This window comes from Mobula hypostoma, chromosome 20 (genome assembly GCF_963921235.1).
Source record: "Mobula hypostoma chromosome 20, sMobHyp1.1, whole genome shotgun sequence".
Classification (NCBI taxonomy): domain Eukaryota; kingdom Metazoa; phylum Chordata; class Chondrichthyes; order Myliobatiformes; family Myliobatidae; genus Mobula; species Mobula hypostoma.
The window spans coordinates 37,306,395-37,320,006 of NC_086116.1; the positions used below are offsets into that span (position 1 = coordinate 37,306,395).

Genomic DNA, 13,612 nt, shown 5'->3' on the forward strand with positions numbered 1-13,612 from the left:
ATAAATTACCAGGCCATGACATGATGTTCCCTTGCACCATGTGGAAGGCCAGTGAAGAAATTGCAGGGGCCCTAGCAGAGATATTTAAAATGTCCTTGGATACGGGTGAGGTGCCAGAGGACTGGAGGATTGCTAATGCTATTCTGTTGTTTAAGAAAGGCTCTAAGAATCAGCTGAGAAGTTGTCGGCCAGTGGGCCTGATATTAGTAGTGGGTAAGTTATTGGAAGTTGGAGATTGATCACTCTGGTAGATGGTGAAGGACGAGAGATCACAGGCAGAAAATGCAGGGGAAGAATTTCCAAGTAGGTGCGGCAGTGATTTCAACTGCCTGATGTGGTGGAAGCACCGACTGTAGGTACGGCAGAGGTGCCGACTGATGTGGCGGAGGCACTGACTGTAGGCATGGACTTGGCATGCCCTACAGGTGGAGAGGAGGCCTGGGCAGTAGGAACAACAGAAGCACCAGCTGTAGGTTGAGTGGACACATTTACGCATCCCTGATGAAGATGGCAGAGCTTATCATCGAAACGTTGGTTAAAATCGATATCTTTACCCAACTGGAAGCCCAAGAAGAGATTATTCATCATATATGCTGGGAAAGCACCAGATCCTTTTTCAGATTGAAAAGGGATCCTATAAAACCTTTCAAATGGTAAGAGGAATGGATGATGTTTCCTATGATGGGACCAGAGGACACAGCCTCAGAAGACAGGGGCACCCTTTTAGAACGGAGATGAGGAGGAATTTCTTTAACCAGGAAGTGGTGAATCTGTGGAACTTGTTGCCATAGGCAGCTGTGGAGGCCAAGTCTTTATGTGTATTTAAGACAGAAGTTGTTAGATTCTTGATTGATCAGGGTATGAAGGGAGACAGGGAGAAAGCAGGAGATTGGGGCCGAGAGGGAAAATGGATCAGCCATGATGAAATGGTGGAGCAGACTCGATGGGCCAAATGACCGAATTCTGCTCCTGTATCTTGTGGTCTAATGGTCTATGGTCTTTATGTTTAGTTATTGGATTGAAATAATGTTTTGTTATTTCAGCTGTGGTGGTAAATCTTCAGTGTTGTAGCTTCAAAGAAATTCAGTTGTCTCAGGCTACAGTTTCAGAGTCTATCTAGAAAAAGGCAGCAAGTGTTTCACTGAGCTAATGTGTCAACAACCAAAGACTAAAGTTAAATGGTGTTCAGTGACAATCCTTTCAGCCATGGATTCCAAAGGGAAATGAGTTGCGTGCTTCAGATGTTCTGACTGAGCACCTATTGAAAGCAGTGTTTATCCTTCCACCCAAGGAACAGAAATTACAAGAATGTCTGCAGGTGTAAGAACTTTCCTCATGATGAATTATCCCAATTTGCAAGCACATCATCACAGCAAAACAACTTTTCATGGTTTGACCTGTAACTTAGATAATTTTCTGTCTTCATTGATAGAGTACAGGCAAGACATGGACAGCTTGTATGTGTTGCCAGTCTCTCATCCTCCATCTTAAACTACTACAGTTCCAAAGTGTTAATAGATATGGAGCTCAGTATTTAGATTCAGTGACAGTGATGAAATACTGCCTGTTTGTGGTGGTGAATTCAGAGACGTGTGTTCCTGTGAGCCAGCTGTACTTCCCAGGCCAAATCGTATGTTTGGAAGGTACTGTGGCAGAAACTGTCCTGATGCAGGGTTTCAATTGGAAGCAGCAACATTCCCTTCTCCCCTTCACTCCCCCACATGCCGAGCTCCTCCACCAATTTGTTTTTTCACTATTGGAGAAACTCAGCAAGTCACCTCAGGAATATTGTAAATAGAATGTAATTTGCCATTCCTGATGAAGGGTCTCAGTCCAAAACGTCGACTGTTTACTCTTTTCCATAGGTGCTGCCTGACCCGCTGAGTTCCTCCAGCATTTTGTGTCTGCTGCTTTGGATTTCTAGCATCTGCATATTCTCTCTTGTTTGTGCCATAGTGTGCTAGCTTCGGTAGAAGTGAATGCTTAGGCTGGTGAATTATTTGCCATTTAGGCTGTTTTATCCTGGATGGTGCTGAGATTGTTGACTATCATTGGAACTTGACTCATCCAGACAAGTGGACAGATATTATTTCATTTGCCCCCCCCCCCCCCGACTTGTGTTCATAATCCAAAGATCTCAACCGGCAGTCATTAGTTCAAAGCCATGGGGTAATCCGTTGCCCTTTTTCCTAAACCAAATCTACTTTCTGTGATCTTTGACTGGCCTGTAATTCCAGATCCACCTCCTGGTGGATTATTCTTAACTGCCCTCTGAGATATTGTAGCACATGTTTCAAGAAGACGTCTAATCATCTTATTCTGGCAGATTAGAAAGGAAGAGGAAACACTGCCTTCCTAGTTCAGCCTACATTCTGTAATGAAGGAAAATGTCTCCGACAAGGAGAACTAGAAATACCAGTGTTGTGAAACTAGTTGAAAAGAGTGTGTGGATACAACTATTGCAAAAGGGAAAGAGAAATGTGCTTGCAGTTGATAACAGGGAACCTTTAGCAAACATCCCACTGTCCTCAACTTTCAGAGTATTTACAAATGGTCTTATTTTCAAGGTTTGAGATATTAAGCTGTCTCACATGCAATGCTGGTAGGCTCTTGTATTTGGAAAATAAAGAAAAGGAAAGATACCAATGCAGAAATGATAGTTTACTTTGGAAATGCATGCTTATTGTCCTTTTTATTTTGCCATTTATTTTGTGCAGCACTCAAAGTTTTTGGCCATAATTACCGACCCCTTATATTGACTCGCTAACATTACCCTAAGTGTAAGTTGGAACATCCGTTTTTTTTCACTTTACTGTTTCCTTGTTTTCTTGTGTTTACCCATCTAGAGAGATATGCTTGATTTCATGAGTAAAATTACTATTAAAATAGTAATGGCTATTAAAATGCATGTTTGATGTGTTTTAAAAAGACTTTCCCCATGTTTGCTGTGAAATAGCTTTTAAAACATTTAAGTGTTTAAAATATTAAAGACTGACGATTCTCAAAATGTTGCTTTTGCTATTTATATAATGCAATATTTCAAAGATTTCAACAGCATTCATTTCCTTTTCAACTAAGCATATTGGTCTGAATAAACGGAAACACAACAGCAATACATTTATCCGGACCTTTTGTTTAAATGGTTAACGTCAGAGACTGGGGTGCACATTTAGTAAATGAACAGCTAAGTGAAGCTAAATTAATTCCTTTAGATTAAAGTAATTGAATGATATCGACAGTTAGCTAGGGCTACTTAAAGGCTCTTTGACAGTCTAATTCTGTGTGCTTTGTTTGGTAGGAATGCAAGTTCTTGAGTGGAATGGAATTCCTTTGACTGGTAAAACCTATGAGGAGGTGCAATGCGTCATTGGTGTCCCAGTTCGGGAAGCTGAAATATGTGTAAGACTGTGAGTTTTTCCCCCACCTTTCTGTTACCATTCAAACTCCATGACTTTTATTTTACATCATGTTAAGGTGAAGCACCGGAATGCGTGTGCTCGACGAAAACAGAGGAATATCACATCCAGTTGCTTTTCAGTTCAGCTGTTCCTTCAACAGGAGCAAATTACAATGCTATCAACCACAGTCCACACTGTCCTCAAACTCCAGTATTTATTTTATCTCAGGCCAAAGTCCTCATAAAGAAATTTGTATTAAACCATAAGACCATAATACAGAGGAGCTGAATCAAGCTAGTAAGCCCATCGAGTCTGCTCTGATTTGTTATTCCTCTCAATCCCATTCTCCTCCCTTCTCTCCAGAATGTTTGATAACCTGACTAATCAAGATCCTATCAACTTTTGCTTTAAATATACCCAAGGACTTGGCCTCCACAGCTGCCTGTGGCAATGAATTCCACAGATTCACCACCCTCTGGCTAAAGAAACTCCTCATGATCTCTGTTCTAAATGAACATCCTTCTATTCTGAGACACTGCCCCCCCGGTCCTAGATTCAAACCCTACCCCGCCCCCCCACTATAGGAAACATCTTCTCCGCATCCACTCTACCTAGGCCTTCCAATGTTCAATAAGTTTCAATGAGATTCCCTCTCATTCTTCTAAACTCCAGCGAGTATGGACACAGAGCCATCAGACTCTCCTGATACATGAGCCCTTTCGTTCCCAGAATCATTCTCGTGAACCTCTTCTGGACCCTCTCCAATGCCAGTAAATCTTTTCTTAGATACGGGGCCCCAATCTGCTCAACAAACTAAAAGTGCAGTCTGACCAACGCCTTAGGAAGTCTCAGCATTACATCCTTGCTCTCATATAATAGTCCTCTCGAAATGAATGTTAACATTGCATATGGCTTCCTTATCACACAACCTGTATGTTTAGGGAAACCCGCACAAATCCCCTTGCACCTCTGATTTTTGAATGTTCTCCCTGTTTTAGAACATAATCTTTGCCTCAGTTCCTTGTGGCAAACCACTAGTCACCGGCATCCAACCAGAAAATGTTCCCTTTATTCCCACTTTTTGCCTCCTGCCAGTCAGCCAATCTTCTATCCATGCTAGTATCTTTCCTGTAATACCATGGAGTCTTACCTAGTTAAACAGCCTCATGTACAGCATATTTTCAAAAGCCTTCTGAAAATCCGTGAACGTCATCCACTGACTCTCCTTTGTCTATCCTGCCTGTTATTTCCTCAAAGAATTTCAACAGATTTGTCAAGCGTGATAACCCCCTCTGAAACTATGCTGACTTTGGCCCATTTCATTATGTGCCTCCAAGTACACCAAAACCTCATCCTTAATAATGGACTCCAACATCTTCCCAACCACTGAAGCCAGGCTAATTGGCCTATAGTTTACTTTATTCTGCCTCCTTCCCTTGTTAAAGAGTGGAGTGATATTTGCAATTGTCCAGTCCTTCAGGACCATTCCAGAATTTACTGGTACTTGAAATTTCTTTACTAATGCCTCTACAATCTCATCAGCTGCCTCTTTCTGAACCCTGGGGTGTACACCGTCTGGCCCAGGTGACTTACCTACCTTCAGACCTTTCAGCTTCCCAAGAACCTTCACCTTAGCAAGTACTTTCACTTCTGCCCCCTGACAATCTCGAAAATCTGGCAGACTGCTAGGGTCTTCCACGTCAAAGAAAGATACAGAATACTTATTAAGTTTGTCTGCCATCTCAGCGCATTTTCCAACAGTCCAACATCCACTCTCATATGTTTTACTCTTTATATATCTGAAAAAAAAACTTTTGGTATCTCTTTTACATTACTGGCTAGTTTACCTCCATATTTCATGTCTTCTCTCTTTTTGGCTTTTTAGTTGCCTTTTGTTGGTTTTTAAAAGCCTCACAATTAAACAAAATCCTTGATAAAAACAAGTTAGTAATTGAGCAATTCAAGCAAGACGTCAAAGTAAATGACTGTAATTGAGTTTTCTTTTCCTGTTATTCTGACTCAAACTGAAAGAAATGTGTGCCAAAGAAGGCCTCCTGGATGGATATAAAGCCAAGTGTTGCAAATACTGGAAATATTCAGCGGCCAAGCATCATCTGTAGAGAGCAAAATAGAGTTGATATTTCAAGTTGAAGCAACACACACAAAATGGTGGAAGAACTCAGCAGGACGGGCAGCATCTGTGGAAGAGAGTACAGTCAGCGTTTTCGGCCGAAACCCTTTGGCAGGACTGGAGGAATAAAGATGAGGAGTCAGACTTAGAAGGTGGGAGAGCGGAGGAAAAAATGCAAGGCGATAGGTGAAACTGGGAGGGGGGGAAGAGGGAAGTAACGGGAAGTGGATTGGTGAAAGAGATTCAGGGCTGGAGAAGGGGGGATCTAATAGGAGAGGACAGAAGGCCAAAGAAGAAAGAAAAAGGGGGAGGAGCACCTGAGGGAGGTGATGAATGAGCTTGATCTCCCAGTGGCTACCCATTTTAATTCCACTTCCCATTTCTGTTCCCATTCCAACATGTCCATCCATGGCATCCTCTACTGCTGCAATGAGGCCACACTCAGGTTGGAAAAGCAACATCTTATAGTCCGTCTGGGTAGCCTCCAACCTGATGACATGAACAATGATTTCTCGAACTTCTGGTAATGCCCCCCCCCAAATTCCCCATCCGCTTTTCCCTCTCTCACCTCATCTTCTTGCCTGCCCATCACCTCCCTCTGGTGCTCCTCCCCCTTTTCCTTCTTCCGTGCACTTCTGTCCTTTCCTATTAGATCCCCGTTCCCCAGCCTTGTATTTCTTTCACCAATCCACTTCCCGTTACTTCCCTCTTTTCCCCTCCCAGTTTCACCTATCGCCTTGTGTTTCTTCCTCCCCTCCCCCCCCCCATCTTCTAACTCTGACTCCTCACCTTTTTTCCTCCAGTCCTGCTGAAGTGTCTTGGCCCGAAAAATCGACTGTGCTCTTTTCCCTAGGTGCTGCCTGGCCTGCTGAGTTCCTCCTGCATTTTGTGTGTGTTGCTCAGATTTCCAGCATCTACAGACTTTCTCTTGTTTGTGATTTCAAGTCAATGATTGTTCTTCAGATGGAAAGTTAAAAATAAAAGATGTAGAGAAAGTTAAGGTGGATTGAACAAACAATAGGGTGATAGGGTGGATGTCTGGAGAATCTGAAAGATGCAGTTGATCACGGTCATAAGGTCATACAGGACGGACATGTGCCCTCTGGCTCCAAATGCAGGTTAACTATCAAGTACCAGCCTGTACTAATCCCACATACAAGTACCTGATCCACTGTTTACCAGGCCTTGGTGTTTCAAATCCTCATTTAGATTCTTATTAAAAGTGTTGCCACGTTCACCAGTTTTCCAGAAGGTGTTCAGCTTGAAACCACCTTCAGCTGAAAACAATTCTTCCTCACGTCACCAATGTGCTTCTTACTGTTCATTTTAAAAGTGTGACCTGTGATCACCTTGCGAAGCTGAAGTGTAACATCCACGTGAAGCTCTTCCACATCCTAACCAGTGCCATCGTGTCCTTTCCTTGGTGTGCCAACCAGAACTATTTATAATACTCCCGCTCTGCCTAAACAATGTTTCATGAATTTATCCCAAAGAGCTGTCAATGCTTGTGTGCCATGACCTGTCTAATGATGTCAGGTATCCCATATGCCTTCCTCTCCATCTCATTTACCTGAGCTTCCACCTTTGGGGACCCTTGGAATCTGTTCCTCAATACCTTCTAGGACCTACCATTCTGGGATTATATCCTACCTTTATTAGTGCTCCCAAAGAGGATCACCTTCCACAAATCGGGATTAAATTCCACCTGCCATGTTGCCAACTGATCAGTATTGTCCTGTTGCCTTTCACTATTCTCCTGTCTTCAACACCACCAATTTTTGGCGATATCAGCAAACTTACTGACACCTTCTACATTCAAATCCAAATTATTGATATATAAGGTGCCAGCCACAATCTCCTGGCCTTCTTCCTGTATCCCTTCATGACCTGACCAATCTAGGACCAATCAACCTCTGCCTTAAATATACATAAAGACGTGGTCTCCACAACAACCTGTGGCAATGAATTCCACAGATTCACCACTCTCTGGCTAAAGAAATTCCTCCTCATCTCTGTTTTAAAAGGACACCCTTCTAACCTGAGGCTGTGTCCTCTGGTCTTAGACTCTCCTATCATCGGAAACATCCTCTCCACATCCGCTCTATAAAGGCCTTTCACCATTTGATAGGTTTCAATTAGGTCACACCTCATTCTTATGAACTCTAGTGAATACAGGCCCAGAGCCATCAAATGCTCTTCATATGACAAGACATTCAATCCTGGAATTATTTTTGTAACCTCCTTTGAACCCTCACCAGTTTCAACACATCCCTTCTAAGATAAGGGGCCCAAAACTGCTCACAATACTCCAAGTGAGGCCTTACCAGTGCTTTATAAAGTCTCAACATTACATTCTTGCTTTCATATTCTAGTCCTCTTGAAATAAATGCTCCCATCACATTTGCCTTCCTCACCACAGACTCAACCTGATTGAATGGCAGAGCAGAATCAATGGGCCAAATGGCCTAATTCTGCTCCTATGTCTTATGGTTTTAACCTTTAGGGAATCTTGCACAAGGATTCCTAAGTCCCTTTGTGCCTCCGTTTTTTGTATATTCTCTCCATTTAGTTAATAATCTACCCATTCATTTCTTCTACCAAAGTGCATGACCATACACTTCCCAACGCTATATTCCATCTGCCATTTCTTTGCTCATTCCACTAAATCTTTCTGTAGCCTTTCTATTTCCTCAAAACTACCTGCCTCTGCACCTATCGTCATATTGTCTGCGAACTCTGCAACAAAACCATCAAGTCCATCATCGAAATCATTGACATATAATGTAAAAAGAATCAGTCCCAACACAGATCCCTGAGGAACACCACTAGTCTCCGGCAGCCAGTCAGAAAAGGCTCCCTTTACTCCCACTCTCTGCCTGCTGCCAACCAGCCACTGCTTTATCCGTGCTAGAATCTTTCCTGTAATATCATGGGCTCAGAGCTGGTTAAGCAGCTTCACGTGTGGGACCTTGTCGAAGGTCTTCTGAAAATCCAAGTATGCAACATCAACCAATTCTCTTTTGTTTATTCTGCTTGTTATTTCTTCAAAGAATTCCAATAGATTTGTCCAACAAGATTTTCCCTTGAAGAAACCATGCTGATGATGTCCTCTTTCATCATGTGCCTCCTGATATCTCATCCCTAACAATCGACTCCAACAACTTCCAAACCACTAAGGTCAAACTAACTGGTCTATTGTTTCTTTTCTTCTGCCTCTCTCCCTTCTTGAAGAGTGGAGTGACATTTGCAGTTTTTCAGTCCTCTGGAACCATTCCAGAATCTAGTGATTCTTGAAAGATCATTATTAATGCCTCCAAAATCTCTTCAGCCACCTCTTTCAGAACCCTGGGATGTACACCATCTGGTCCAGGTGACTTACCTACCTTCAGAGCTTTCAGTTTCTCAAGAACTTTCTCCCTAGTTATGGTAACTTCACACACTTCATGACCCCTGACACCTGGAACTTTCACCATACTGCTGGTGTCACACCAATCAAATTATTGCAGTAGCACAATGCTGAGGCACAAAGAACTATTGCCTCACATCACCAGAGGTACACGTTTAACCCTGACTTTGGGTGCTATCTGTCCTCATCAAATGGGGTGAAAGGGCCACAGTGAATTTACCCTGGGTGTGTGAGTGGGTGGTAGAGCATGGGTGCAGATGATGAGAGTGTGAAGAGAACAAGACATTGAATTAATGTAGGGTGAGTGTAGGCAGACTGCTTGTTTCTAACTATTGACTCTGTGACTCAGATGTAAGCACCCCACCATCACACTATTACCAGTCAATCTTGGAACCACTTTCCTGGGATCCCATGGGCTATATATAGTCTATCATATTGGACCAGTTTACCATGGGAACCTTGTAGAAGGCCTTGTTGATGTCCATGTACACTGCTTTCTTCCCATAACCATTGACAACCTTACTAATCAAAAAACCTATCAACCTCCACTTTAAATATACCTATTGGCTTGGTCCTTTGCAGTCAGGGTGACCCTTCTGATACCAGGAAAGTTTAAATCTCCCACATACACAACCGATTATATTCTCAAAGTGACATGCAGCTCCTTAACAAATCTGCTCCTCCAGTTCCCGTTGACTGTAGTGGCGGGGAAGGGATCTATAAAATAGCCCTACCAAGGTGACTATTCCTTCTTATTTTTGGGTTCTACTGAAATTGCCTGGTTAAATGTTCCCTCAAGAATATCCTCTCTCAGCACTGTTATGTCCTCCCTTATCCAAAATGGACAACCCTTCTCTCTGACCTGTTCGTCTGATCACACATTAAATATGAAGCTTGCCATCATGCGGTGAATGTGAGATGGTGAGGCAGACATATTTGAGATGAAAACTCCGTATCTGTTATTTCTCTTGGGGCTGACACAGTGAAAGTACAATATGTCTTCACATGGATCAAGCTCACTCAGTGATCCAGGGAGCAGATCTTCATCTACAGGGATGTGGAAGCTATGGAGGATCTTTGAACACACAGCAGAGAGATCCCTCAGGAATTACTGCAATCAATTTTGTCTTTTTTTCTTGAAGACAGTCCCAATCATCTCTGAAATCCTGGATGCGGAACAGGAGGAGTTTAATTTGTGAGTGAAGTCCCTCCTGACTACATTTTAGAATTTCAGCTCTGATCCCATCTGCTGTAAGGCCATGGTAGTTTTCAGTTGTCATCTGGCCTTTTGGATCTCTTGTTAGCAGAGGTGACAATGAGGTTGGATCAGATAATTTCCCAGGGATGCAATCCATGAAATTCAAGACAAGAAAAGCTCCTGGTCGAGGAACACTTGGCATTCAGATTCCTGTGGAACTCTTCCTTTTACCTTCAATTGAAGAACATTTTGTACTTCCAATTAATCAGCTTGTGGGTCTCCCAGTCACTTGTCCGTTAGGGGTTGTAAAGCAGTTTATCTGAGGAGAGTTATCCTTATGGTGTCTTTGACAGTTTCAGCTTTGAGTTTCTTCCTGCTCCATTTTGGTTTTTGCTTTCAGGTCATGCACGGAGCAGATTAGAGAATGGTCAATCATCCATACTTCTCATAGCACAGGTTATCCAAAAAGTCTTGTGGACTCTCACTCAAACAGTTGGATAATCTAAAAGGATTGGGGTGTCCTGAGGTCTTGTACTTGTCTCTCTAACAAAACAAGGTGTAGTTTTAACAAGAGTGTCTTCGGAGGATTTTGTCAAAGGACCTTAGATCATTAATAACAGGGGACCTTGTATCAATCGTCACAACTCACCACTGGTCTCAGTCTTTGAATATGGATTTTAAAAAATCTCTCTACCACCCTCTGTCTCCTTCCACCAAGCCAAATGATCAGTTCATCCAGGTCACATACGTATTAACCTTCCTAATCAGCCATCCATGCAGGACCATATGTAAAAACTTATTAAAATCCATGTAGTTCATGTATATCTCTCTGCCTTCCTTATCCTTTTGGTTACATCTCAAAAAGCACAATTAACTTCATGACACAAAATTTCCCATTCATAAAGTCATGCTGACTATTTCTAATCAGTCCTGGCCTTTCCAAAGGCAGACAGATCCTGTGTCTTAGAATCCTCTCCAGTAATGTCCCTACTGCTTACATTAGGTTCTCCAGCCTTCATTCTCCTACAGCCCCCTCATTTGAATTCTTTTTCCTCCTTCCTCGCTCTTTTACCCTGACAATTGGCTCCCTCCATCCATCTTAGTGCTAAGCATTCCTCCACATACCATTCTCCCAACCCCTTTGAGAAAATACACATTGTCCTCTCCTGATTGTAAAGGTGGTGCCGATAAGTGACAACTCTTGGAGTCCAGCTCCGATGGAAATCATCAAATATTCCTATTTAGGGCTACAAAGCTGAAATCCACAGTCACAGCCATGGGTACTTTAGTAAGCATCTCATTTTGAGACATTTAAAAAATCTATAAATACTCAAAGCTAGTGATATTGGCAGATCCCAGACTGCAGACTCAGGCCATTAATGCAGTTCTCCTTTAAAGAAAAAAGAAGCAAGGTTTGCAGGTGCGATTGAAACATAGAGACCTTAGACACTCACTCCCGCTGTTCTGCTGGTGAATGTACAGTTTCTGGAAAATAAAATTAAAGACCTCAGAGCAAGATTGCTGTACCACAGGGACATCAGGAACTGCTGTGTACTTGGCTTCACGGAAATGTGGCTCACTTCCACCATTTCCATTGCAGCACTGCAGCTCGATGGCTTCACCATTCCCCAAAAGACAAGACAGCTGAGTCTTTTTAAGCATACTTTATGATGAAATCATCATGGTGCACCAACTTGGCAATTCTGTCTCAATCCTGCTCACCCAACCTTGAATATCAAACAGTCAAATGTTGTTCATTTTATCTGTTGAGGGAGTTTTTCGCCGTCATCCTGACATGCATGTAAATTCCCCTCAGGCCAATGTCAGACAGGCACTGGAGGAGTTGAGCACCATGAACAGCAGTCATGAACCAGTGCACCCAGATACCTTCCCTATCATTGCAGGGGATTTCAACCAGCCCAGCGTAAAGAAGTCTTTGAGTCTCTGAACAACTACCACCAAAATATCACCTGTGGACCCAGAGGAGCCAACACTCTTGGCCACTGTTATATCACCATCGAGAATACTCACCGTGCCATCCCACAGCCACAATTTAGAAAGTCCAATCAACTGGCTGTACTTCTACACCTGAAGTACAGGCAGAGACTAAAGACAGCAGCACCAGTGGTGAGGACCAAGAGGTTATGGTGAAGGGAGGCGGAGCAGCGCTTACAGGACTGCTTTGAATCGGTGGACTGGACAATATTCAGGGGCTTGTTTTTGAATCTCAGTGAATACACCACACATGTCATTGACTTTGTCAAGATCTGGATGGATGAGCGTGTGCCTTCAAGAACATACCAGACAAACCCAAACCAAAAAAATTCACAGTCTTCTGAGGGCTAGATCTGTGGCGTTCAAGACTGGTGATACAGCACTATTAAAAAAAAAAGTCCAGGTAAAAACTATGGAAGGCTAGTTTAAGAGCTAAAAACAATTCTAATTGAAGTGAGAGACGGAATTAGTTACACATCAGCTCTGGCAGGGTTTACAGGCCATTATTTCTGACAAAGCGAAACCTAACACCGTGAATGGGTGTGATGCTTCACTCCCAGATGAGTTCAACACCTTCTATACACGCTTTGAAAAGGAGAATAAATCTACACCTGTGCAAATCCTTATAACATCTGGAGACCCTGTGATTTCTGTCTCAGAGGTAAAAGTAAGGACATCTTTCAAGTGGGTGAACCCTCGCAAGGCATCAGGCCAGGATGGTGCACCTGGTTGGGCTCTGAAATCCCATGCCAACCAACTGATGAGAGTGTTCAAGGACATCTTCAATCTCTCACCGCTGCTGTCAGAGCTTCCCACCTGCTTTAAAGAGGGTAACAACAATCATACCAGTGCCCAAGAAGAGCAATGAGAGCTACCTCAATGACTATCACCCAGTGGCACTCACATCTACTGTGATGAAGTGCTTTGAGAGGCTGGTCATGGCCAGAATCAACTCCTGTCTAAGCAAAGACCTGGACCACTGCAATTTGCCTATCACCACAACAGGTTTTAAAGTGGATAAAAATTCACAGATACCCCACTCGGCCTTGGATCACCAGAACAATAGCAATACCTATGTCAAGCTGCTATTATTGATTACAGTTCAGCATTCACACAGTTATACTCTCAGTTCTGATCAACAAGCTCCAAACCCTGGGGCTCTGCAAGTGGATCCTTGACTTCCTCACTGGGAGACCACAGTCAGTGCAGATCAGAAATAACATCTCCTCTCCGCTGACAATCAACACTATCGCACCTCAAGGATGCGTGCTTAGCCCACTGCTCTACTCTCTCTACACCCACAATGGCACAGCTCAAACACCATCTATAAATTTGCCAATAACAAACTGTTGTCGGCAGAATTTCAGATGGTGAATAGAAGACATACAGGAGGGAGATAGTTCATCTGGATGAACAACAACAGCCTTGCACTGAACATCATTAACACAAAGTAATTGATTGTGGACTTCTGGGATGGAAAGCTA

General features: G+C 43.0%; 1 protein-coding gene across 1 annotated transcript in view; it reads left to right on the plus strand.

Annotated features, from left to right (window-relative positions):
- pcloa (piccolo presynaptic cytomatrix protein a) overlaps nucleotides 1–13,612 on the plus strand; it is a 385,443-nt gene that overhangs the window by 229,233 nt on the left and 142,598 nt on the right. The window contains exon 10 of the mRNA XM_063073096.1: nucleotides 3,299–3,407. Within this exon, the coding sequence (XP_062929166.1) occupies nucleotides 3,299–3,407 (109 nt within the window). The remainder of the gene's footprint in view (nucleotides 1–3,298; nucleotides 3,408–13,612) is intronic.